Source organism: Miscanthus floridulus, chromosome 9 (assembly GCF_019320115.1).
Source record: "Miscanthus floridulus cultivar M001 chromosome 9, ASM1932011v1, whole genome shotgun sequence".
NCBI lineage: Eukaryota > Viridiplantae > Streptophyta > Magnoliopsida > Poales > Poaceae > Miscanthus > Miscanthus floridulus.
The window spans coordinates 107,486,990-107,513,524 of NC_089588.1; the positions used below are offsets into that span (position 1 = coordinate 107,486,990).

General features: G+C 43.9%; 1 protein-coding gene and 1 pseudogene across 2 annotated transcripts; both read right to left on the reverse strand.

Moving 5' to 3' along the window:
- Positions 1-11,497: 11,497 nt before the first annotated feature.
- On the reverse strand, positions 11,498-13,859 carry LOC136480522 (MEIOTIC F-BOX protein MOF-like; annotated as a pseudogene).
- Positions 13,860-18,058: 4,199 nt separating this feature from the next.
- On the reverse strand, positions 18,059-20,507 carry LOC136482576 (MEIOTIC F-BOX protein MOF-like). Of its 2 annotated transcripts, none has more exons than XM_066479803.1 (4): positions 20,370-20,507; positions 18,802-20,080; positions 18,565-18,714; positions 18,059-18,486 (listed from the first exon to the last, which is right to left on the reverse strand). In XM_066479803.1, exons 2-4 carry the CDS (start codon positions 20,065-20,067, stop codon positions 18,283-18,285), a joined length of 1,620 nt encoding a protein of 539 aa, XP_066335900.1. In that variant the 5' UTR covers positions 20,068-20,080; positions 20,370-20,507; the 3' UTR covers positions 18,059-18,282. The 2 variants fall into 2 exon arrangements, with proteins under 2 accessions (XP_066335900.1, XP_066335899.1); XM_066479802.1 differs by having other exon boundaries at positions 18,802-20,264; positions 20,370-20,506.
- Between the last annotated feature and the right edge of the window lie 6,028 nt (positions 20,508-26,535).

A 26,535-nucleotide genomic window follows, 5' to 3' on the forward strand; every position in this document is an offset into this window, starting at 1 on the left:
ACCGGACGCTGATCATGTCTTGACCGGACGCGTCCAGTCGTCCCGACCGTTGAAGCCGTGAACTACTGATCGGACGCTGCCAGCGTCCGGTCGCAGTTTCGCCGCTCTGGAACCTCTCTGTACTCGATCGGACGCTGCTGTCCTACGTCCAGTCGGTTTGTCACCAGTGTCCGGTCGCTGCTGCTGATGCCAGTTTGCCGAGCCTCTTGATCGGAGCGTCCGGTCACTTTCCCAGCGTCCGGTCCAGCGTCCGATCACTTCTATGAGCTCGTTTCTTCGCGATCTTGCGTATGGCTTGGTTCCTATCTTCATGCTTGGACTTTGCTTGATATCTTGGGTCTTCTCTTGTGCTTCTAAGGTTTTGCTTATGGTGTTGATTATCGGATCATCACGTTGCCTTCGTCGAAGTCACGTTTTGCATCCTATTGAACTACAAAACAATCACTTGCAAATTCATTAGTCCAATTTGGTTATGTTGATCATCAAACACCAAAATCCAAAGTAAATGGGCCAAGGGTCCATTTTCCTTACAATCTCTCCCTTTTTGGTGATTGATGACAACACGACCAAAACAAGCAAGTAATAAAATTTTGAAATTTGAAAACTACCTACTTGCTTGGATGAAATGCAAGGGGCAAGTTTATATGATGCTAAAAGATACTACTTGTAAGACTAAAAGATACTACATAAAAACATATCTTGCCCTTGCAAAATGTCCCCATGTGGCATTATGGATTTAAGCCTTGCTTCCTACAAATTCTCCTCATTACATAGACTAATTCATAATCCACTATCCTCCCTTTCTTGGACCATTACCACTTGTAAATTATTAATGCTTGCTTTTGGTCCTCTAAATTCTCCCCCTTTGGAATCAAACACCGAAAAGGAAGACATTAGTAGCACAAGGGAGGGTCAAACTTTATGAACCTTTATGTGTAGAGTGGAATAGGTCACAAAATCTAACTCTCACATTATATAGATTAAGCTCCCCCTAAATATATGCATACAAATGGTAGAAAGCAAGGCATATGCATATTTGGCAAATTATTGCTCAAGGGAATTTAATCTATATAATGCTTGGAGAAAGCATATAAATATCAAAATGAAATCAACATGATGATATCGGTTTAGAAATGCCACATGTGGAAACCAATTTGATTTCTACCACTTGCAATAGGTGGTGGATATTTGAAGTATGATGCTTAACTCTGGGGACTCCATTTTTCTTGCAATAAGACTACTACACACATGATAAGCTTGAAAAGGTGTTAGTCTCAAAGCATCCAACTTGTAGAGTAACCTCCCCCTAAATTTGCGCACACAAGTATGGAATACTTGTAGAAAACATGCACATTGATTTTAGAATAAAAAATACTACTTGAAAGATGACATCACATGAATGTGAGGGTCATTTTCGAAGGCGATATTCAGGAGAAATTATCTACAATTTAGACTTTGGCACATATTAGATGAACAATTGAAGGACAAGCTATGTGCCGTGCTCCTAATTTTAAACCATGTAGGTTTGCTCCAAGGGTTAAGAATGAAACCGAGCAAGCCTACCATATGATATACCTAGTGTATGCATGACAAAAGATATAAGAATTCAAATGCAAACCTAGGCATGAAGAGTAACTAGATGCTAAAAGATACCAATTATAGGAAAATTTAAATCTAATACCAATTGAAGTAAATTGAATCTAGTTACCTAACATGGGAAGGAAAATTTGGGTCCATAGTATTCACTAACCCACTTGGCAATGCCTTTGTCCATCATGATGCACCCCATGAAATGCATCCATACTTTGCCAAGTCTCCAAATTCCCCGCAGTCCATAGGACTTCTCACTTCCCTTTTGGGATCCAAACCTTTTTGGTGCTTTTCATGTTGGAGATGATTTTCTTTGGCACCCAAAAGCATTTGACCCCATTGTTGGCTTGTTTGTTCACCTTGATGGCCACCACCTTGTCATTTTTCTTCTTCTTCAAGAGATAAGGTGTAGAGGCATTCTTGTCCACCTTGTTGGTGTAGGTGTTGGAGAGCTTGCTTGTTTGGTTTTTCTCTTTCTTCTTTGCTCCTCCCCCATTCTTCACCTTGCACTCATAGGACTTGTGACCTTTCTTGTGGCACACGTAGCAAACTACGGTTTGTCCTTCATCAAGCTTCTTCACTCCCTTGATGGTGTTATCTTGATGACGTTGGGCTTGCTTTGCCTTGCCTTTCACTTGAGTCAAGTCCTTGGTGAGGCGGGCTACTTCTTGCTTGAGTTGTTCATTCTCCTTTGCAACCTCTTGTGTGCATGTATCTACAACAACTTTCTCAACACAAACTTGGTTGCACAAAGGTGAGTCTAAACATAAATCATTACAAGAAGTAGAGGCATCCTTTTTAGACATGTTAATGATGGAACTTTTCCTTTTAGATGCCTTGGTGGGGGTTGTGCTAACGGCTTCAAGATTAGCAACTTTATTAGTTAGCTCATCACAATGTTTGCACATGGTTTCCATTTTAGCAAGCAAACTTTTATAAGCATCTTGTGAGCTAGCTAACTTTTCTTTTAATTTTTCATTTTTCTTTACATGTTGCTCATCATTGATTGTGCATGCATTTGTTGTTGCACTAGCCTCAAGTTGCTCGATTTTAGTAGATAGTTGAACATTAAGATTAGCAAAATTCTCATATTGTTCAAGCAAAGTTGCTTCTTGTGAACTATCTAGCTTTTCTTTTATTTTCCCGAGCTTCTTTTGTTGGCTAGTACAAACTTTAGCATAATTAAGATTTTGTTGCACAATTTCTTCATAAGAAGGCATTTCATCATCACTATCACTCTCACTAGAGGATGATTTTTCATTACCTCGTGCCATAAGGCACACACGTGAAGAGCTTGATGATGAGTGCTTGCGCCCTCGCCTCTTGTGATGGTGTTCTTCTTCACTTGAAGAATCATCCCATGACCTTAATGATGTGAGGGCTTGGTTCTTGCACGCCTTCTTCTTTGTCTTGGGTGTGGGCTTATTTGGACAAACTTCCACAAAGTGCCCTATCTCGCCGCATCCATAGCATCATCTCTTTCTTTGCTCATTTCTTTGATTGGTGAAAATGAGATCTTGAATTTGAATAGGCACACCCTTGACATTGAGTCTTTGGATCATCTTCTCCACCTTATTGACTAGTTTGATTGATTTTTCATCAAGGTCGGAGGTGGAGGAGGAAGATTGATCATCTTCACTTGAATCTTCATCATCATCGTCATCGTCCTCATCTTCTTCTTCATCTTCACTTGAGGAGCTTGAGCTTGAGCTTGTCTCAACTTGCTTGCCCTTCATCTTCTTTTTCTCGCTACATACGAGAGCTTTGCCTTTGCTTGATGAAGAGGCTTCTTCTTGACCCATCTTACGTGACATTTCAAATGCCACTATCTTACCAATGACTATGTCCGGGGTCATGGTGCTCAAGTCCTCCATGTTGTGAAGGATGGTGATGATGCTTGCATATTTCTTTTGTGGTAGCACGGAGATGATCTTCCTCACGATGTCCGCATCATCTAGCTTTGTTAATCCTATTGAATGGAGCTCATTGATAATTAGATTCAAACGAGAATACATATCACGAACAAGCTCATCATTATTCATTATAAAGGAATCATAATTTTGTTTAGCTAGACAATATTTTTGCTCACGGACATTAGATGTGCCGTCATGGAGCTCTTGGAGTTTTAACCAAATTTCATGTGCCATATTTAAAGTGAACACTTGGTTAAACACGTCCATGCTAAAAGATTTAAACAAGCAATTCTTAGCTCTAGCATTGAAATGTATTTCCTTTTCTTCCCTCTTTGTGGGTTTTTGGGATTCTTAATGGGTTTCATCCCATCACGAGTGACTCTCCAAACTCCTAAATCCACCGCATCAAGGTAGCAAGCCATTCTAGCTTTATAATAGGGAAAGTTAGTGTCGTCAAAGTGCGGAGGCCTAGAGGTATCCATCCCAACCACTCTAAATAGCGTCGGCTCAACGGCGGTTAAGCCAAAGGTCCAAAATGAGCCAACCAGCTCTGATACCAATTGAAGGGGACCATGACGCCTAAGAGGGGGGGGGGGTGAATTAGGTAACTTAAAAATCTAACTCTAAACTATGGCCTCTTTTTCTAACCTTAGCAAAACCTATGTAGAAGATAAACTATCTAAATGTGCAACTACGGTTTTGCTAGTGTGTTGCTATCTCTACCGCAAATGGAGTAATACAATTAATGTAAATGCGGAAGCTAAAGAGCAAGGTAGAGATATGCAAACTCCCATCGACGACTCCGGTATTTTTACCGAGGTATCGAGAAGCGCGCAAGCTTCCCCTAGTCCTCGTTGAAGCCCCTCGCAAGGAATCCCTCGCAAGGGCCAAGCTCCCGGTTGAGTAACTCCATGGATAGCCTCGGGCCTTCCCTACGCGCAAGTGGGTCTCCGACGTGCCTTCCGGCAAGCCTCTCCCGGATGCTCCCCACCGTCTTCACTATCAAGGTTCCGGCCGAAACGCCGTGGGCCTTGTTCCCTCCGGTACATGGTGGCAGCCACACCACAAACGCGGTTGGTGTGATCTCGCAAGACTACAAGCCCCTCCGATGTACAACAATGGTGCACGCAAGCACCGAGTGGTAAGAGGTATGCAAACCTCACTAAACACTAGGTCTAAACCTAGAGCAAGCGCATAAGCAGTGGTCTAATCAACCTAAGCACTTCGCAAAGCACCTACGCTAATCACCTAATGAATCACTAAGCACTATGCAAGTGGAGATCACTAAAATGGTGTATCAACACCCTTGGTATGTTTCCTCAGCTCCACTCTACTCATTTGGTGGGTTGGGGGTTGTATTTATAAGCCCCACTAAGAAAGTAGCCGTTGGGGATGAAATCCCGCTTTTCTGCTACTGACCGGACGCTGATCACGTCTTGACCGGACGCGTCCGGTCGTCCCGACCGTTGAAGCCGCGAACTACTGATCGGACGCTGCCAGCGTCCGGTCACCTGCCACCGGACACGTCCGGTCGCAGTTTCGTCGCTCTAGAACCTCTCTGTACTCGATCGGACGCTGTTGTCCTGCGTTAGGTCGGTTTACCACCAGCGTCCGGTCGCTGCTGCTGATGCCAGTTTGCCGATCCTCTTGATCGAAGCGTCCGGTCACTTTCCCAGCGTCCGGTCACTTCTGTGAGCTCGTTTCTTCGCAATCTTGCGTACAGCTTGGTTCCTATCTTCATGCTTGGACTTTGCTTGATATCTTGGGTCTTCTCTTGTGCTTCTAAGGTCTTGCTTATGGTGTTGATTATCGGATCATCACGTTGCCTTCGTCCAAGTCACGTCTTGCATCCTATTTAACTACAAAACAATCACTTGCAAATTCATTAGTCCAATTTGGTTGTGTTGATCATCAAACACCAAAATTCAAAGTAAATGGGCCAATGGTCCATTTTCCTTACAACGCTTACAATTTTTTATTTTGTTCTTAATGCTCTCTTTGTTTCTTGTTCTTCTGTTGCGAATGCATAAAACACAATCAAATAAACATTTATTGCTTATTGTAACATAGCTATTTGCTCAGCAACATTGGCATAGCAGTGTGTAGTACATACACTTGCTCAAATCCTGCAATCTCTGAAAACTGAACCTATAGCCGATAACTGAAGCAATGTGACAATAGCACAAGCAGAACATACTGCTACTCGATGAAAACTCTAAAACCTATACTCACTGAATTGCAAAACTACTAAACAGTAGCTACTGCTAGCTCAACTTGTTCTAGCAAAACTAGAAATAAATGCTACTGCTACCTCTACTACTTGAATAGCAAAATTGAAAATAAATGCTACCAAGAAGACTCTAAAATAATGGTTCACACTTTTGGAGTCTGAAGTTTCAGTGTGGCACTATGTGCTGCTACTGCCTAACGCTTTGAGCATGGATTGTGATCGTGTGGTGCATTTTTGGCTTCATAATGCTCTTGGGGTTGATTTCGTCATACATATAACATTGTGGTTCCGATGATAAGTTTGGTGATTGGGTTCTGCAGTGTGTGGAACACGTCTCCTAGGGCCGTAATAGCAAATGCTCTTAGGTATAGGTTGCTTGAAGGGAAGGATTCCATAATAACAAATGCTCATAATAGCAGAATGATATATGGGCTTGTTAGAGAACAATTTGATCTACTCGATTTTTTTTACTATGTAGACATATACTTTATCTTGTTTGTTTGCATACAAGTATAAGACCTAAACATGTCTGAGAGCTTTGGTGCCTTTGATGTCTGAATTCCTTTTTCTGCAGATTTAGGAAAGCCTAAATGCTCGCTATCGTTTCTTGAGATGCTTATTAGTGTTGCCTGAGAAGAGATTTCAGAAGAGAGAAAAAGTCCACGATAAATCATCCTAGGATCGAGCTTACAATGGTAAGCCAGTGGAGAGCTCTAATAGCAGGATTATTTGTTGAGATTATACAAAAATTGCATTGGGCCCTATGTTGGATTATTTGTAAAGATGAATTATAGGACTTCGAAATTTTGAAATATAAAGATGCCTTATTTTGTGTAATGCCTAATATGCCATTCACATTTTATACTGATGTTCTTTGGCCATTAATGTCTTTTGATAAAATTATCCATGTCATAGGAGTTGCATCACAATTATCCATGTCTGTTTTAGTTGTTGACTTGTTGTATTGGAATATTTTGCACCTGTTGCAATGCACGGACACGAACCTCCGGCATATGGCTATAGGGGTGCACTGCAGAAACGTGGCAGCGCGCGTGCCCCACGAGTTATCTCCTTCCTCTTCTTTCTTTCCCAAATCAGCATAGGCACAAGTATGGTGGGGAGGGGCCGATTTGGCCAAGGGAGCATTCTCTGGCTATAGTGGATGGGATCGCGAGCTTTACCACCCTTGCACCACAAGGATGGTTTTAATCTATGTCGTGGAGGTCAATAGTGGGTCGGCCATGAGAGTGCTCGTTCGGCGGTCGATGGCTGGTAGGTGGAAGACGATGGTGAAAATGGTGGGTCCAGTATAGACTTGTCCCAAATGCATGCGCACGGGTACAAGGGGACTGCGATTGACTCAACCGCGCTCTCATTGAAGTAGTGATGGCCTACATCGATGGAAACTACGGCGCACGTGAGCTCAAAACTTGACTATTTCAGATGCAGTAGGATGGCTAGGAGCTCTGACATGGTTTATGTGCCCAACGAGTGCAGAAGCTAGAGGAGACAGAGATAGATTCAGTAGGAGCTCGTTTCTAGGACAGAGGTGAAGCACAAGGCATAGTAGGTGCTCTAATGGCGGTGGTGAGCACTCGAGGAGAGAGTGAGCAAATGCATAGATGTCAGGCTTGAGAGAATGGAATTGAGGGCAGCATGGTCAGGGGATAAACATGAGCTTGGCAAATTTCATGTCATGCTGGCTGCTAACTCTGCATTCCACGTTAGATCTAAGGGCCAAACGAAGATGTATGGATCTATAGTGAACCACTTAAAAAGTTTATGCTCTTGAAAGTTAAATCTAAAATTTATGGATCTGAAAATCAACTTAGAGTTGATGGACGTATCTGAAACCCCACATAAGTTAATATTAAATTTGTTGAAGCCTCATGTAACATTAAATTTCCAAACATCACGCTCCAAGTATCATTTTTTGAATAACAGTACAATTCATGTTTAACTTATATTATCCTGATATTATTTCGTTCCCGTTGCGAAGCACGGGCATTATCGTGACGCCGTGCTCTCCGTGACTGAGTTAATTTCATGAACTTTGCTTTTTGGATTAAATGTCACTTTAACGTCGGTATTTAATTTCACACTATTATTATTTTATCGTGCGATCGTGTGTTTTTAGTACAAAAATTTAACTATCCCGTAGCAACGCATGGGCACGCTACCTATCTATAGAAAAGTTGAAGGTGGTTAGAAATTGTTCCTAACCATTTTTGATAGTTCCATCCCTAAGACCCTCCCTCGAGAAGGTAAAGATGGACATTTTTGTAAAAATCTCTCGCAATCTAAAAAGAGTAAAACGTGGACATCATCTTCGTGCAACAATCGATCGCTACGTCGGTCTGCCCCTCCGTGCGACAAAAACGCGCGCTCCATTCCAGGTACGAAAAAAGGTGTCAATCACAGAACCGACGCGCACTCCTTCCTGAGAAAATTGGCTATTTGCCTCCTCCTTCCTTCCCCATCCCTCAGCCTCGCGGACAATCGCCGACAGCCTCTGTCGCCCCCAGCTCGCGCCCTCGCTGTCCTCATCCCCCGCCCCCTTCATCGCCGTCACCCTCCACGATCTTGCACCGTCATCGCCCTCACCACAGCCCGGCCTCGATCGTGCACTAAACCCTAAACCAGCACTAAATCCTAATCAAGCACGTCGCCGCTGCTGGCCGGTGGCGGAGGAGCCATGGCGTTCCTGCCAGATGCGAGGTGGAACGTCGCCGAAGCACGTCGCCGCTGCTGGACGGTGGCGGAGGAGCCATGGCGTTAATGCAGATGGGTCAATTTGGCAAGAACATCTTCTCTTAATAGTGATCAGGCCAACCACATCCACAACCTCACGAAGAAGAGAGGCTGCAAGGTGCCCATTTTGGGGATCATCTACAAACTGTTCTCGTTAATTTTTTTCTTCTGAATGCAGGGCCGAGTACCACGAGTTCATTACAGATTGATTGAGGTACAAGCATGATTGAGTTCGCGTTTCGCAGGTCAGCGGGCGGCGGCGACGCGGCAGACGCGGCGTTTGGGGCAGCATTGACATGGCGGTGCTAGAGCTGACGCCGCACAAGATGGCACAGTATACAAGCCGCCGGCGGCCAACACCCACCAGGTATTCATACCCCTTCTCTTCCCTTTCTGCCGTCCGAAACCGAGCACACGAACCCTATTAGGATCTGATCTAATTAAAGTTTACATATGTATTTGCCTAATGAATACGATATTTTTTTCGACTATGAACCGCTAGCTACAGCTAGCATCGGTCAAGGTAATCGCTTGAACTGTATAAAGTGTTTTTTTCTGCAGCCGATTGTGTTGATGGTCTTGTTTTCTGTAGTCCAAGAGGCTGGAACTGAAGAAAATAATTGGAGCTGTGAATCCTACAAATTCGATGATTTCTTCAATGAAAATGCTAGACACAAACTTGTGTATGAGGCAGTCGCGGAGCCTGTGCTTGAGGCAAGTCTTGCATTCCAGATGCCACTAATTAAAACGAGGGGCAGTTTGAAGCCTTTTTCTGCCAAACTAGGTAAAATAAAACGACTTCACAAAGAGAGACCCTTAAAATGTACTGAGACAAAGGATAATTGAGGAGTGGAGCCAAAAATTGGCTTCACCTTGCCTACGTGGAACCCAACGAGGATAAAACCCTGGATTGCCCCCGTCGAGGCTCATGGGCGCCTGTGCGGGCGCTCGGCCACCAGGGTGCATGGCCACAAGAGCGCTCGGCCCTTGGGGCGTGCAGGCCAGCCTGGGCACGCGACTGTAGGTGCACACGGGCCGCGGGGGGGCACATCACCCTGGGCGCGCGGGCACAGGGGCGCTGGGCCGTGTCTGCCTGGGCGCGCAGACTGCCGGTATGCAGGTCGCCGGAGCAGGCGGGTCGAGGGAACGACGAACGCTGTTCCTGAGTTTCCTCGCATTCGTCTGGCACAGAGGGAAACAAGATATGGACAGGAGAAAGAAGGGCATTTTGGTCTTTTATTCATTTTGTCTAATGTAAGGAGTTGTTTTGTCAAATGGGGTACCAAAACGGCTCTAGCTCCACCAAAAGAGCCGTTCATGGAGCCAAAGCAAAAAAAAAAAAAAAAAGACTTCGCTTGTGAAGTGGAGCCATGCCCAACGGAGCTTTTATGCTAATGTTGTGTACTGGCGACCATGAAGTTCAGATTTGTTCTCTGTGTTTGGTGTGGCCTTGTTGGGTGTGATGCGACATAGGACTGTGTATGACTTTTATATATGTGGGTATAAAAAGTAGCACTAAACAATGCTGCACTTTGGCCTAGTGATTGATCTGTTTGCTTTGCCTAATGCCATTGCCATCACACGAGTGAAAAAGAATGATGTAAAAGAGGGCCTAATTCGCCTGAGACTATCAGTGGGTCACTTTGGCCGGTGCTTGGTGCACTGCGTGGTTCTTAATCCATCGGTTTATTTGGTTGCCTTTTCAAATCCTTACATCACCCGCATTTGCGTTCCTATTGACTGAAATTTTGTTTCACCGACTGAAATCCTTATCCTTGCACATGATAAGGTTTGTTTGCACGAGTAAACGAACTGAAATTGGAACAGAAAACACACAAATTGCGCTGGACTTGATCACACATCTTGTGCATTGCAGAAGCAAAAAGGGTGAGCCAGCTAGAGGATTCAGTTCGTCTGTAGTCACCACAAAGTTTTCAGTTCATCAGTAGTCAGTAGAACCTCAAATAGGGATAATAGAGAGAAGAAAGATATCAATATACGATTTGAAATCTCCAAGTTAAGTTGAGAGGGTATGCATGTCAAAGCGGAGGGGTCAAGATATTTTGCACATACATGACGGGGACCAATACAGGAGATATCTGCATAGTGATGACAAAAACGCTGATGAATTTGAGTTGGTGTATAGTTTTCATGTAGCTCTCTGCCTAATCCCAAAGAGCCCCAGGGAGAAAATAACAGAAGAAAACATGCGATTTCCGGTGCATTTCTCAAGATTGTCATGTTTTATAATTGGCGACATTTCAGTAGGAAAGCAGTCAAGCACACACAGAAGCGAACATCAAGGAAAAAAGAGTACATAGAGCTAAAAGCACCAGAAGCAAGTTAAAAAGACTAAAAATCAATAGCATATACAGTCAAAAGAGCAAAGACCTGCATCACTTCGAAATTGGTCAAAAGTATAGGCTTGCCATTTAGTGCATCTGAAGGCAACCCATAATATGCATGTAAATTCCACATCTGAACCATAAGGCAATAATCCACATAGAAGGACATGCATGTTAAAGCAGAGGAGCTCAAGATATTTTGGACATACAAGTAGGGGACCCATACACAAGATAACTGAACAGCGATGGCAAAAACGCTGATGAATTCAAGATGGTGCATAGTTTTCGAAAGTATGTACCTCTGCCTGGTCCCCAGAAGATCCAGGAAGGAGAAAAATAGAAGAAAACAAGCTATTTCCAGACCCATTTTTCGAGCTTGCGATATTTTATAATAGGAGACAGTTTCCCAATATGTAAGAACTTAATCTAGCTTTGTCCATGTAAGTGGACGGTGGGCAGTCGACACTGACACACAGTAGTACAGCACATAGGGCTTAAAGCAGATATTTTACAGAGGCAATCATATCCTTAAGCAAGGAAAAAGAGTAAAAGGCAATAGCATATATAGTCAACACTTAAAATTAGTCAAACATATAGGCTTGCGATTTAGTGCATCTGAAGGAAGCCTATAATGTGCACACAAATTCCACATGAACCATTTGGTGAGATGCCACATAGAAGGCATGGGATAACAAAAACACTAATTAACTTTGGTGAGTTTAATGTTGTTCTTCGACAGATTCACTGAAATGTGCAGCAGAAGCCGCATAAGGTGGGGTCCATAGCCATCATTATATATGATTTCAACCTTGAGGTTCTCACACAGCAAATCCAGTCCACGGAGCTCAGAAGATGAGATCTCGTTGCGTATGGGCATGTCTCTTTTTAGAACATTTTGGGAACTGTAGCCAGCATAAAAGATGTAAGACAATGCACTATGTTCGTTAGTTAATTATTAAAAAACAAACAACAGTATACCTTGCAGCACCGCAAAGTGACTTTCTCAAGAATAGGAGAACTCCGAAGAAAGAATACCAATGTCCTGAAGTTATCACTGAGATCACAGTTGTCCAGCAATAATTTCCTCAGGTTCTTGAATTCTTGGAATCTGGGTTCCTTACCAAGCACCTGTAGTACATTAGACAGCACCATAACATTATTGGAGTGAATAAAGAACATTGCAAGAGACGGCGAAGGCATACCCTTGTCCCGACACCCGATACTTCTAAATTTGTCGAGTTAGATATGCTACAAAGAAGCTTGAATTGATCGCCATCAAGTTTACTTCTGGCATGATTATATTTGTGATGCAGTAGATGAATAAAAGCCTTTCCAACGGATAGCACTTCGTTTAATGAAACACCACCACAAAATCTATAAACATCCACAGCCAGATGCAGATATGCAAGAGCAGGGGCCAAGATAGCAAGCGCACAGGCAGCAGTATTTGAGCCACCATCAATAACCAATGTCTTCAGTGTGGGCGATATAATCTCAGAAAGACTGCGCCATCGACATTTTTTAAGAACCAGGGTCTTCAGCGATTGGGAGGTGATTGACATAATTTGACAACTGCAATCGTCCAGCTCCAAATCCTCCAAAGAGTGGTACACTGAACTAACACGCTTCACAAAATGGTCATCAAGAAGTACATGGCAGAGATGCAGCCTTTTGAGGCGCCAAGAACCTGAGCTCAGTCCCAGCTTACTGGCACGATCTGGGGTGTCATATTTCATGGCGCGACGGAGCCATCCTGCTGCCAGTCTATTGCCAAACACCGGAGCTCTGCTTCTAACAATATTCAGCCGGAATGAATCCAATTGTGCAATGTTACAGCGGCACATCAGGGTCACAGCAAAATCCTCAAAATCCTCCCAGTCCTTGTACTTGATGAAGTGCTTGTTGAAAGGATGCGGTAGCCATCTGTCACTGTCAGAATCAGAGGTATCACTCTCGGAGCTAGAACTGTCGTCGCTACTTGAGAGATAGATGCGATTGACATCAGAAGGGGGCGCCTTGTTGAACTCATCAAAGTCGATGTCCAGGGACGGCACCGAGCGCCAGAGGTGCCTCCACCGTGTGGACAGCACGCATGTCTGAACCAACCACCTGCCGGGCTTTCAAGAAGGACATGATGGTATGGAGGAGGCAGTCTGGCAGAGAGCTCAACCGGTCCGGGCCGCCGGCCGAGCATCCGTCGATGACACCACTCATGCGGGCCCGCTTCCTGAACTATATGCATATTGTATAATTTCTCATTTTCAAAATAAGGTCTTTAAGGTTTGTCTTAAATTAAACTTCTTCAAGTTTGATCAAATTTGATGTTTGTCTAAGTTGGTGTTTGTAAGGTTCTTCTATATTTTTTATATATAAATTTGGTTAAACTTAAAGTTTTAACCTTGGACAAAAACTAAAACACCTTATATTTTAGGTTTTTTTTTGGAAAGAGGCCATTACAATTCTTCAACTTTTGAGAAACGCCATTGCAGATCGTCTAATCGGAGATAGACCATTATAATTCCCAGCTTCGCTGAACCGTGCCATTTTCTACATCCCAACCGTATGAGAGCCCACTGTCAGCACCGTATGTATACGGGACGCAAACGCTCGTGAAAATATCGGCCATCTCCGTTAGTCAGCGCCGCGTTGGTCTTCTTCTTTTCTCTCGTCCCCGTTCCCCATCCCATCCATGGACCCTAGCCCGCGATTTGGCGGCGGCGGCGGCGACTGAAGGCATTGGCAGGCGTGATTCAGGTGCGCGGCGGCGGCGGTGCAGGCAGCTGCGTTGGGAGAACCAGCAGGCGGTGGCGATTGAAGTCGTTGGGGACTCCGGTGCAGGCTGCGGTGGCTGGAGAACCAGCGGGCGGCGGCTCTGGTGCAGCTGCGGCGGCCAGAGAAACAGAGGGCTGCGGCGATTGAAGTGAGAGGCGACTCCGGTGCAGGCGACTTGATGAGGGCAGGTTCGTCTGCTTCCAGTGGCACTGCAAGCAGAGGAGAGTGCCCCTTTTGGTTTGTTCCTCTGATCCGCATCCGAAGCAAGCAAGAGGATATGAAGGATCAGTGGTTTTTGAAGTGCCCCTACAAAGGTTTGATTTCTTGCCATGCTTGGCTTGTGCAAAGTCTTGTTTTTCACTGAATGACACAACTGTGATCTGAACATAGGGTGATCCAACCACATGTGGCTTCATTCGCTCCGAGGTCGAGTATGAAGCTGCAAAAGCTCATGGACGCCGGCTGCAGATGAAGGACGCAGGCTGTTTGAGTCCGGTGTCTGGTGAAGCATATGCCGGTTTGAAGGAAGAATTGGATGAGGTTCGTCAAATTGTGGACAGTCTTGTTTGTGATGTTCTGGCACTGAAGGTCCAGCTTTGTGAGCCAAAGGTGGCGCTGGTTGAGCCCAAGCAGGAATTGGAGACCAAGAAACTTCATATTGTGGTCGATTCTACAGCTTTAGTACCTTCAGTGCAGGTGCGGCCGCCTCTGAGATCCCCAGCGGCCAACGCCTGCTTCCTTGCCCTGCCACCTCCTCTGGTTCTCCGGCCGCCTTCAGTCGTCGCCGCCGCCGCCGCCAAATCGCCGAGCTAGGGTTTGTGGATGGGATAGGGAACGGGGACGAGAGAAAGAGAGATGAGACCGACGCGGCGCGGACTAACGGAGGAGGCCGATACTTGACGCGCGTTTGTCTCCCTGTATACCTACGGTGCTGACAGTGGGCCTCATACGGTTCAGCTGTACAAAATGGCATGGTTCAGCGAAGCTGGAAATTATAATGGCGTTTCTTAGAATAGACGTAGTGTTTCTCAAAAGTTGAAGAATTGTAATGGCCTCTTTCCAAAAAACACATTTTAGTTGAACAGAGGGGGTATTGAATAAACCCATCTTCCAATGGTCTTTTAACGACCATTGTTCAGTATGTAAGACAAATTGAGAGTCAAGTATACCTTTAAAGAAACTTTATTTTAAATCACTACAAGAGGTTAGGCCTTGTCGGTGCAGAAAGTGATCAACACGTAAATATTTGTAGTTTTGCCGTACGTTGTGATCGGAGGTGGCCTAGCACTCAATGACACATGATTTATACTGGTTCAGGCAACATGCCCTACGTCCAGTTTGGGTCGGTCGGTGACTTTATTCCTGAGCCCAGGTGCTCGAAGTTTGCAGTAGGGTTACAAACGAGAAGGAGAAAGATGGGGGTACGAAAGGTCCGGTCAAACTCTGGTTAGAGGGGCCGAGAGTGACGGGAGCTCCGCTATGCGCTATGTGAACTTGGTCGATCTGAATGAATCTGAATGAGCTTTTCTGTTGGGAGAGAGCACATCCCCTTTTATAGATGAAGGGGATGGCCTTACAAGTGAGAGGGAGAGAGTACGTATGCTACTAAGTCTTGTCGCCCACGCCGACGGGTATAGGATGATGGTAGGCGCCCACAATACTGTTTAATGTCAAATGCACGTGGGAGGGTGTGTTGTCTTCTTCGGGTATGGCAGACGTCGGCGCCTGCCACACTGTTGTACCTGGAGGCATGCAAGGGGTTTTACCATGTTCCCCTGGTATGGTAAATGCCGGCGCCCACAATACTGTCGATGCCCAGAGGCATGTGGGGGGAGCCTTACCGTATGAGAGTTAATGGCGCCCACAACACTGTAGGGGAAAACATCGGCGCCTACAACACTGCTTGAGTTCTGTCATGCTAGGAGGGTCGCAGGGTACTGCCTGGCAGGTGCACAGGGTACGGTCTCGGGTATTGCAGTTTGACTTGTACGCCCTGTTTTACTTTCTCCGTTCGTTTCCTGGTCCTCACCGAGCGGGCGTCCTCGGTCGGTTGGCCCCAGTCTGCTCTGATTGCGCCAGTTGAAAAGGAGCTCGTAAGCAGGGGTTCGGCGTATCCCTGGTCGGAGACGCGGGTCGTAGTCGGAAGTAGTGCTTTGGCCAGGCCTTCCGGTCGGAGATCGGATCGTCCTTCTGGCCTGTCATCTTAGGTATTTGGGCCGGCCCATGAGTTGCGCATTGCTCACAACGTTGTTCGTTGGGCCGAGCCTTTATTGGGAAGCCGGTCCATGAGGGACCCCGGGTTTATGAACCCGACAGGCCTTCTAACCGACTATGACAATTATAGCCTTTTTCTCATCATTGTACCCCTTCTCTGACGATACGGCTGTGATCAGATTTTTTCTTTGAAGGGATTCAGAATCAGATGTACCTGCCTACCTGGTGATTGGCATTGATCCTTGTACCTGGTGAAAATGCTTGCTTATATATTTTATATCTCGTTACTGTTCAGGGTCTGGGACCTACCTGCGCAAGCCGTTTCTTTTCTTTACATGCTAATGAATCAACAGGTGCTACTACTAGACATTTCAGGAATGCATCAGCATCAGTTATCTGCTTCTCAAAATAGGATCCAGTCCAGTCTTTCCTGGGGTCAATTTGTCCTTTATACTGCATTGTTTAGTGTGATTTTCAGTCCAAGGATTATGATACTTGTTCTACAGGGCAAAATACTCATAAATTTTCATAATATTTTTACAGCTTTAACTAATTTTGTAATGGCCAACAAAGTGCCCCACCCATACAGCACACACCAAGTATTAAAAAAATGATTTTTAATTTATGACCATCACATTCCATCAATTTCGTCATGAGCTATTGTCACAAAGATTGGGAAAGGCACATGGTGACGGTTGTTTATGACTAAATCACAACTTAGTCACAAACGTTTATCATCCAAAGGAAAATTGTCATAAACGCATCGTTTCTATGACTAAAAAATGTTGTCATATGAAAATTGTCGTAGAAGGCCCAATCTCTTATAGTGAATCCTAATATGCCTACTTAAAACGGACAATGGTTCTTTGTATGGAATATTTTCTTCCCTAATATAAAAGACATGCAATTCTCACTACTACAAGTATCTCATCACCGCTGGGCCTCAACCCCCTATCATCGTCGATTTTGCTCGGTGACGATAAAAATGGGCGGTAAAAATAGAGTTCATCGTCATCGATTACAGACCGATAGTGATGGGCGAATAGAGTTCATCCCTGTGTTGTCGTCATTGTCCTCAACCATGCTGCTGAGGGGAGGCAAGCCCCGCCGCCGCGCTTGGGAGAGGAAGGGCGGGCTGAGGTGGTGGGTGAGGTAGAGAGAAAAAGAGGGTGGCGACACCTAGGGTGAGAGTGATAATGCACCTAGGTCCGTTTTCCACCGCCGGTGGGAACCTATAGTAAAAACTGAACTGGGTTTCGCCGCTAGTTTAAGATATGAACATGTGGTGAAAATGATTTTCATCGTCAGTCCTATTACAAATTAGCGGTGATAGATCATCACCACCAACTTTAATAGAATTGGCGGTTACCATAAGGGGAAACCATTTCTATAGTAGTGTCTCTTGCTTAGTTGAGAGAAAAAAAACAGTTTTCTCGATGACTCCATATAATTATTCGATTATATACAAGAATATTGCACATGTTAGTTTTGTGCTGTTATGAAATAAGTAGCATTTATATATTTTATATTTTTGGGCATCATATCTTCTTTAAAAAAAATACTTGCATTGCATCACAAATAGGTTATAAGGATCATGTTACCACGGTCGAATTTTCCTAAAACATGCTTCATATTACAAGTTGGAGAATGAGCAACTGTTTAGCAACACAAAAGGAATGAATTCTAGATGCTTGCCCATCTTGCCTTTCTAGCAAGAGCATCAGCTATCTTACTTAGCTCTCTGCAGGTCTTGATTACCGAGTAGCTTCTTGCTCAATTTATATCCTGCACTTGAGCAATGATGGGACGCACTGACCAATATCCATGATGCTTTGACAAATGCCATCACACGTAAAAGCAGGCCTAATTCCCTTGAATCTCTATTGTCCGGAAGCTGGGAGATAATGTGTACTCACTGACTAGGTCTGGGAGATAAGGTGTACTCGGTGATTATGTGTTCAGTTCATGTGTAGTCAGCACTCAGCACAAAGTTTTCAGTTCGTGTTCGTCCGTAGTCAGCACAGCCTCAAGCAATCTCTAGACCCCAAAAGTGGGATGAATTCGAGTTGCTGTATAGTTTTCGAAAGTATGTACCTGTCTGGCTAGTCCCAAGATTCCCAGGGAGAAAAAAAAAAAGAAGAAAACAAGTGATTTCCGAGCATTTTTTCCAAGCTTGCGTTGTTTTATAATTGGAGACAGTTTCAGTAAGTAAACACAGCAGCAAACATGTAGGTGCACAGTTGACACAGACACACAGTACACAGGGCTTAAAACAGATATTTTCCAGAGGCAGTCATATCCTTAAGCAAAGAAAAAGAGTAATAATCAATAGCATAATAGTCAATACAGGAAGGTCTTCATCATAGCTTGCGATTTAGGGCACCTGAAGGGAACCTATAATGTGCAACTAAATTCTACATGTGAACCATACGGTGAGAAACATAGAAGGCCTGGGATACCAATAACACTAATTAACTTTGGTGAGTTTAATGTTATTCTCCAACAGATTCACTGAAATGCGCATCAGAAGCTGGACAAGGTGTAGGCCATAGCCATATTTATATATGATTTCAACCTTGAGGTTCTCACACAGCAAATCCAGTCCACGGAGCTCAGAAGATGTCTTGTTGAGTATGGGCGTTCCTTTCTTTTTGCTAGAATGTTTTGGGAACTGTGGGCAGCACAAAAGATGTAAGACTGATGAATCATGTTGGTTAAGTAAGAAGTTAAGAAGCAAACTACAGTATACCTTGCAGCACCGCAAAGTGAGCTTCTCCAGAATAGGTGAACTCTGAAGAAAGAATACCAATATGTGGAAGTCGTCACTGAGATTACATTTGTTCAGCATTAAGTTCCTCAGGTTCTTGAATTTTTGGAATCTGGGTTCCTTTCCGAGCACCTGAAGTACATTATAGATACTTAGATAGTACAATAACATTACTGGAGTGAATAAATTGGAAAATTGCCAGAGACAGCGAAGGCATACCTTCGACCCAACACCTGACAACTCTAAACTTGTCACGTTCGATATGCTACAAAGAAGCTTAAACTGATCGCCGTCAAGTTTACTTCTGACAAAACTATATAAGTGACCATGACCCTTTATACGAATTGAAGCTTTGGCAAGGGATGGCACCTCATTTATTGAAACACCACCACAAAATTGGTCAGCCTTCACAGCCAGGTTCAGATATGAAACAGCAGGAGCCAAGATAACCAGCCCAGAGTCATCAGTATTCGAGCCGCCATCAATAACCAGTGTCTTCAGTGTGGGCGATGCAATCACAGAAAGATTGCGCCATCTACAATTCTTCAGAACCATGGTCTTCAAAGACTGGGAAGTGACTGACTCAATTTGACAACTGCAGTCGTCCAGCTCCAAATCCTCCAAAGAGCGGCACACTGAATTAACACGCTTCATGAAACCGTTATCCAGTAGTACATGGCAGAGATGGAGGATTTTGAGAGGCCAAGAACCAGAGCTCACTCCTCCATGCTGTCTGGGCCGGTCTGGGGTGCAGTATTTCATCGCGCGACGGAGCCATCCTGCTGCTTGTCTATTGCCAAACTTAGGTGCTCTGCTCCCAACAATGTGCAGGCGGAATGAATCCAGCTGTGCAATGTTACATTGGCGCATCAGGTTCACGGTGAAATCCTCGAAATCCTCCCATTCCTTGTGCTTGACCTTGTTGTTCTCGTAGCTGTTGATGTTAGCGCCATAGATGTAAGTATCAGAGTCCCAGCTGTCGTCCTCGGAAGAAGTTGTGATGTCGGAGGAGTCAGAGCTGACAGTATCAGATTCGGAGCTGTTGCCGTCCGAATCAGGGACGTCGCCGTCGTCGGAATCAGAGCTATCAAGATCAGATTCGGAGCTTTCAGAGCTTTCGCCGTCAGAATCAGAGTTGTCGTCGCCACCGGAGCCAGAGTTGTCGTCACCACCGGAGCCAGAGTTATCGTCGCCACCAGAGCCAGAGTTGTCGTCGCCACTGGAGCCCGAGTTGTTATCAGAAACAGGCACCGTCTTGAACTCAGCAAGGTCGATGTCGAGGCGCGGCACCGAGCGCCAGAGGTTCCTCCACCGCGTGGACAGCACGCATGTCTGGACCGCCTGCCGGGCCTTCATGAAGGACATGATGGTATGGAGGAGGCAGTCCGGCAGGGAGCTCAGCCGGTCCGGGCCGGCGGCCGAGCACCCGCCCCCGCCGCCGCCATCACCACTTGCGCGGGCGCGCTCCGCCTCCTCAACCTCCATGGCGTGTCTACTCCTACACGGAGCAGCTCTTCCGTTAGATGAGGAAATAACCCACACCAAAAATAAATAATAATTAATAAACAAAAAAATCCCTATTTCCATCTTTCACAAAACACCGCAGGATCCGGTTTGATCACTAGATGAGTCGAGCTGCTAGATCGAGGGGGCGGAAGATTTCAATAGATGGTGAAACATTGCTGAATAGAATAGGACAGAACCTCATCAGAAGGCTGAAATCGAGAAGGGTTCACAAGGCGTACGGGATACGGGGCGAAAGGAGGAGGTTGGGGAGCGGGGCTTACCGAGCGCCGCAGCCTGAGCGAGGGAGGAGCGGAACCAGCCGGAGGAGACGCGGGCGTGAGAAGGGCGGCGCCGGCGCGGGGAAGGAAGGTGTTGCCTAAACTCTCGTCTCCCTCAATGGCGGCGAGACGCAGGGGAAGGGGAGAGTACAGCGCCGAGCCGCCGAACAGTTTTGGGCCGGATAGCAAAGGCCCAGTTGCCGCCACCGAGAGGATTCGTCGTTTTTTTCTTCTTCCAAATATTTATCCATTTCTGGATTAGGAACATGGTTTTTTAATATACTAGGTAGCGTGCCCAAGCGTTGCTACATGACAACTAAATCTTTTATACTAAAAATATACAAATTGCACAATAAGATAACAATACTGTTAAATTAAATACCGACGTCAAAGTGACATTTAGGCCCCGTTTAGATCCAAAAATTTTTGGGTTTTGGGTACTGTAGTACTTTCGTTTGTATTTGGTAATTAGTGTCTAATTATGGACTAATTAGGTTTGAAAGTTTCGTCTCGCGATTTCTCACCCAACTGTGCAATTAGTTTTTTTTTTCGTCTACATTTAGTACTCCATGCATGTGCCGCAAGATTCGATGTGATGGATACTATGCAAAAATTTTTGGCTTTTGGGTGGAACTAAACGGGGCCTTAATTCAAAAAGCAAAGTTCGTAAAATTAACACAGTCACGGAGAGCGCGATGTCACAGGCTCACAAACTCTACTGTATAGACTTTTTCGTGATACGGCTAAGATAATATTTTATATCAGCAAAAAGAATTCTACGATATCCATTTTTTCATGCGCTAATAAATCCATGAATACGTTCCGCTGCATCTCCATATAATCATGTACGCACAGGTTCGAGTATATATGCAAATAGGTTCGTGCCCGTGTGTTGATACGGACAGCTAAACTTTTGTACTAAAAACACACGGACCGCACGATAAGATAACAATACTATAAAAGTATATGACCGACGTTAAAGTGACATTTAATCCAAAAAGCTAAGTTCGTGAAATTTATACAGTCACAGAGAGCGTGGCGTCGCGGCTCACAAACTATACTATGTAGATCTTTCCGTGATGCGACTAAGATCATTTTCAAAATGCAAAATCTAAGACTACTATAAGACTACTAATAAAATAAAGACTACTAATAAAATAAGAAAAAAATTCGAACCATAGTTTGAGAATTCTGCTAATTCCAAGTATTCCATTATTATTATTAAAAAAGAGAATAGAGTTTTCAGAGGCAGGAAGTCATCACACCAACATAGGCAAAATCCAATGAATGCCATTGTGCTAATGAAAATGGCGATCAAGAATCCAGGTCAACTTCTCTTTAGAATAGAACGCTTTCTAGCTCGTGTAATTTCATGTTTTCCTTTCTTCCTGGTAAACAGATCCAGGCAAGCTTTTCCTTTCCTACTAGAGAAGCATTCATTGTCACCGATCATTGAAAAAAGAAGCCATACGAAAACTTAAGGAATCTTTAGATTTGGCGGCTATGGAAGAGATTTTCGATATTCATTTCTTTCGTGAGCCAATAAATTCACGAATAAGTTCCACCACATCTCTATACCATCCTGTACACGGCGCTGGCAAGCGAATTAGCCACAACGTATGTAATTAGATTTATAATTAGCTCATGTTTAGTCCTCCTAATTGATATCTAAAAATTCAATGTGACAGGGACTAAAATTTAGTCTTAGGATCAAACACCCCTGACTCTCGGCTCCTGCTGGCTGCTCACTTGTACCACCATGCCTATGTGTCTGCACGTATATACTCTAATGCCAGAACATCTAAGATGGTATTTATTGTCCACCCTTTGAAAATATCATAACTTTAAGGTTGCCATTTGTGTATGTTGTAGGATTATGATGCTTTGCACTGATCCATGAGGGTGTCCATGAGAGTCGAAATTTTTGATGTCATTATGATGTCTAAACTTATTAATCAGACAGAGACGAACTTGATTATTAAAATATTTTCAACACTGCTTTCATATACTCCCGGGCTGTTTGGCTGGCTGGCTCTATCACTCATGAAATCACTGTTCACGTTATGCCAGAACAATATTTTTCTCTCACAACAATCAGCCGGAACAGTATTTTTCAGTCCTGCCGAACAGGCCCTCCATCTATCCCAAAATAGAATTTATTCTCGCTTTCCGAGAAGTTAACTTTTTTTTAACTTCGACCAATTATATATAAAAGAATATTAATATTTATAATACATAATTAGTATCATTACATAGAACATTGAATATATTTTCATAATAAACTTATTTGGAGATATAAATGTTGCACGTATTTTTTACAAACCTAGTCAAAGTTGAGAAAGTTTGACCTGCACGCATCCCATAACGACTTATATTTTGGGTAGAGGAAGTATATGCTAATAGGAGTAGTCAACTGGAAGTGGTGATGAACACAACAATACTTTTATATTATATGCTAATGGGAGCACGAAGAAATGCAGGGGAATTGACCTATATACTAATGGTGGGAATATTCGTTTAGGAAATTGCAGAAGGTTCACCAGTCTCACCATGTATAACCTGCATACCTTTTATTTGGCACCACTGATGTTTCCTTTCATGCATGATTATCATTTTCTTCCATGCATGATTATTGTTTCCTTCTATGCATGATTATCGTGGGATCGCAGGTGTGGGCAGACGGACGAACCAAAACAAATGTCGCACCAAAAAATATTCACACTTTTTTTAGTTGTAGGAGATCAGAGCTATGGCTAGCTGCCTAGCTAGTTAGCTAAACTCCCCTAAAAAAGTTAGCTAAACATTTGTATTAACTTATCTAAAAAAAAGAGTTCAATAGCTGGGCTAGTTGTTACCCAAACATCTAGCTAAAAATTAGACGCTCTTAAATAAATACACAACTTTTGCTTCTCCGAAACTAATTTTAGAACTTGGTTGTTTGTATCATTATTTGGCTTTTGACCAAAAGCCAAAAGAGAAATTTATAAGAAACATGACCTTAAGCTCTGCACTCAGTCTCTCGGCTTCCATTGACATGTTGCGTACCTGTATTCCGCTCTTTTCAGCCAATGGCGCCGCAAGTTAGGGATGCAAGGCTAAAAGGTCCTAATGGATAGCGGGGTGAATAGCCTATTAAAAATTTCTATAACAAATTAACAACGCTTAGCAACCCGGTTAGACAAATATGAGGCGAAGCGAGTGTTGCGTTAGCCTACTAAAAATACAAGCCACCTACCATAATTTTAGTTTGTATAATCTCTATCCACACAATGACTATGTCAATACACTAAGTTAGTGTGCTCTCAAAGACTACAATTCGAGTTTTGCTTTCTCTGGCAGCCTCCTATGGTCTTATCGTTCATCAAATGGACGTTAAGACAACTTTCCTAAATGGAGAGTTAGAGAAAGAGATCTATATGGATCAGCCGGATGGGTTTGTAGCAAATGGTCAAGAAGGCAAGGTGTGTAAATTATTAAAGTCATTATATTGCCTAAAATAAGCTCCTAAGCAGTGGCATGAGAAGTTCGACAGAACTTTAACATCTGTTGGCTTTGTTGTGAATAAAGCTGACAAATGTGTGTACTATCGGTATGGTGAGGGTGAAGGAGTTATTTTGTGCTTATATGTTGATGACATACTGATCTTTATATCCAACCTCAAAGTGATTGAGGAGGTGAAGGAATTTTTATCTAATAATTTTGAAATGAAAGATTTAGGAGAGTGAAAGGTCCAAATATGGCTAGAGGGGGTGAATAACCTATTTAAATTCTATAAATCAACTAAAGCAATTTGATTAGTATGATAAATGGCGGAATGCAAACTTGCTCTAGCTCTATAAGGGTTGCAAGCCACCTATCCAACAATTCTAGTAGCAATAATTACTAGGCACCCAACTCGCAAAGATACTACTCACTAAGAGCTCTCAAACTTGCTACTCTAAAGAGCTCCACTAGATGAACTTAAAATAACAAAGCAAGCTCTCAATTCTAATTACACTAAAGAGCTTGCCACAACTAGTTTGCAAGAATATAAATGAGTGAGTAGGATGATTATACCGCCGTATAGAGGAATAAACCACTCACAAGATGAAGATTATGCCAATCACCGAGAGAATACAAATGACAAGAGACAACCAATTTTCTCCCGAGGTTTACGTGCTTGCCAACACGCTACGTCCTCGCTGTGTCGACCAACACTTGGTGGTTCGGCGACTAAGAGGTGTTTCACAAACCTCGTCCACACGATTGGACACCGCAAGAACCTACCCACAAGTGAGGTAACTCAATGACACGAGCAATTTACTAGAGTTACCTTTCGGCACTCTGCCGGAGAAGGTACAACTCCCCTCACAATCACCGAAGGCGGCCATGAACAATCACCAACTCGTGCCGATCTTCCACCGCTGCACCAAGCCGTCTAGGTGGTGGCAACCACCAAGAGTAACAAGCGAAATCCGCAGCGCAACACGAATACCAAGTGCCTCTAGATGCAATCACTCAAGCAATGCACTTGGATTCTCTCCCAATCTCACAAAGATGATGGATCAATGACGGAGATGAGTGGGAGTGCTTTGGCTAAGCTCACAAGGTTGTTATGTCAATGAAAATGTGCAAGAGAGTGAGCTAGAGCTGGCCATGGGGCTTAAATAGAAGCCCCCACGAAATAGAGTTGTTGTACCTCTTCACTAGGTACTGATCGGGGTGACCGGACGCTCCGGTCCTACTGACCGGACGCAGGGCTCAGTGTCCGGTCGCCCGATGGCGGCCACGTGTTATCCTGCGTTCAACAGGAGTCATATGATCTCAACGATCGATAGTTGACCGGATGCTCCGGCACAAGTGACCGGACGCTGAACCCCCAGCGTCCGGTCGTTTATAGTAAGGTTTCAAAATCGGTTTTCTTCGACTGGACACATCCGGTGGTACTTGACCGGACACAGCCAGCGTCCGGTCAGTTACCCTGATTGCTGTGCAGCTACGTCAGCTCTGACCGGATACTGTCTTCTAGCTTTCGGTCAGTCAGAGGCCCAGCGTCTGGTCACATGACCGACGCCAGGGTATCACTGCCATGCCTGACCGAACACACTGGTCTCCCTGAGATCAGCGTCCGGTCAGTTGTAAAACAGCAAGACTGACCCTATATCATCTCTATCTCCTTCACCCTTGCTCAAATGTGCCAATCACCTTGTGCACACGTGTTAACATATTTTCACAAATATTTTCAAGGGTGTTAGCACTCCACTAGATCCTAAATGCATATGCAATGAATTAGAGCATCTAGTGGCACTTTGATAACCACATTTTGATACGAGTTTCACTCCTCTTAATAGTACAACTATCTATCCTAAATGTGATCACACTCACTAAGTGTCTTGATCACTTAAAACAAAATAGCTCCTACATTTTATACCTTTGCCTTGAGCCTTTTGTTTTTCTTTTTCTTCTTTTCCAAGTTCAAGCCTTTGATCATAACCATGCCATCACCATTGTCATGATCTTCGTCATTTCTTCATCACTTGGAGTAGTGCTACCTATCTCATGATCACTTTGATAAACTAGGTTAGCACTTAGGGTTTCATCAATTAACCAAAACCAAACTAGAGCTTTCAATCTCCCCCTTTTTGGTAATTGATGACAACCCTTATACAAAGATATGAAATAAGATTCAATTGAATTCATATTGCTTGCCCAAGCATATTTACCATGTGTAAAGGATATGGACAAGTTTCATGAACTCCATATGGTAGCTATTGCTCCCCCTACATATGTGCTAAGAGTTTAGATTTTAGCTTTGCACATATGCTTAGATAGGAAATATAGGAGACAATTTCTACCAAATGATGCTAAGGTATAAGAGATGGACCTTTGAAGCATGATACTAATCGGAGTGCACCATTATACCATCCTTAGCACCATTAGTAACTATACATACATAAAAACTAGAATACCTCATGAGATCAATATTATAAGTAAGGGTCTAGTTTTCATATGACGAACATAAGTCTAGTTACTTTAGCTAGATACCACTTGATAGCTAGATACCACTTGTAAATACTTGGAAATGAAATCATTAGATATCCTATGCATGCTAGTTTTTCATTTTATCATTCAAACCTTCAACTAGCATACACCACACAAGCATGGATATTGAAATTTAAAACTTGTGCCA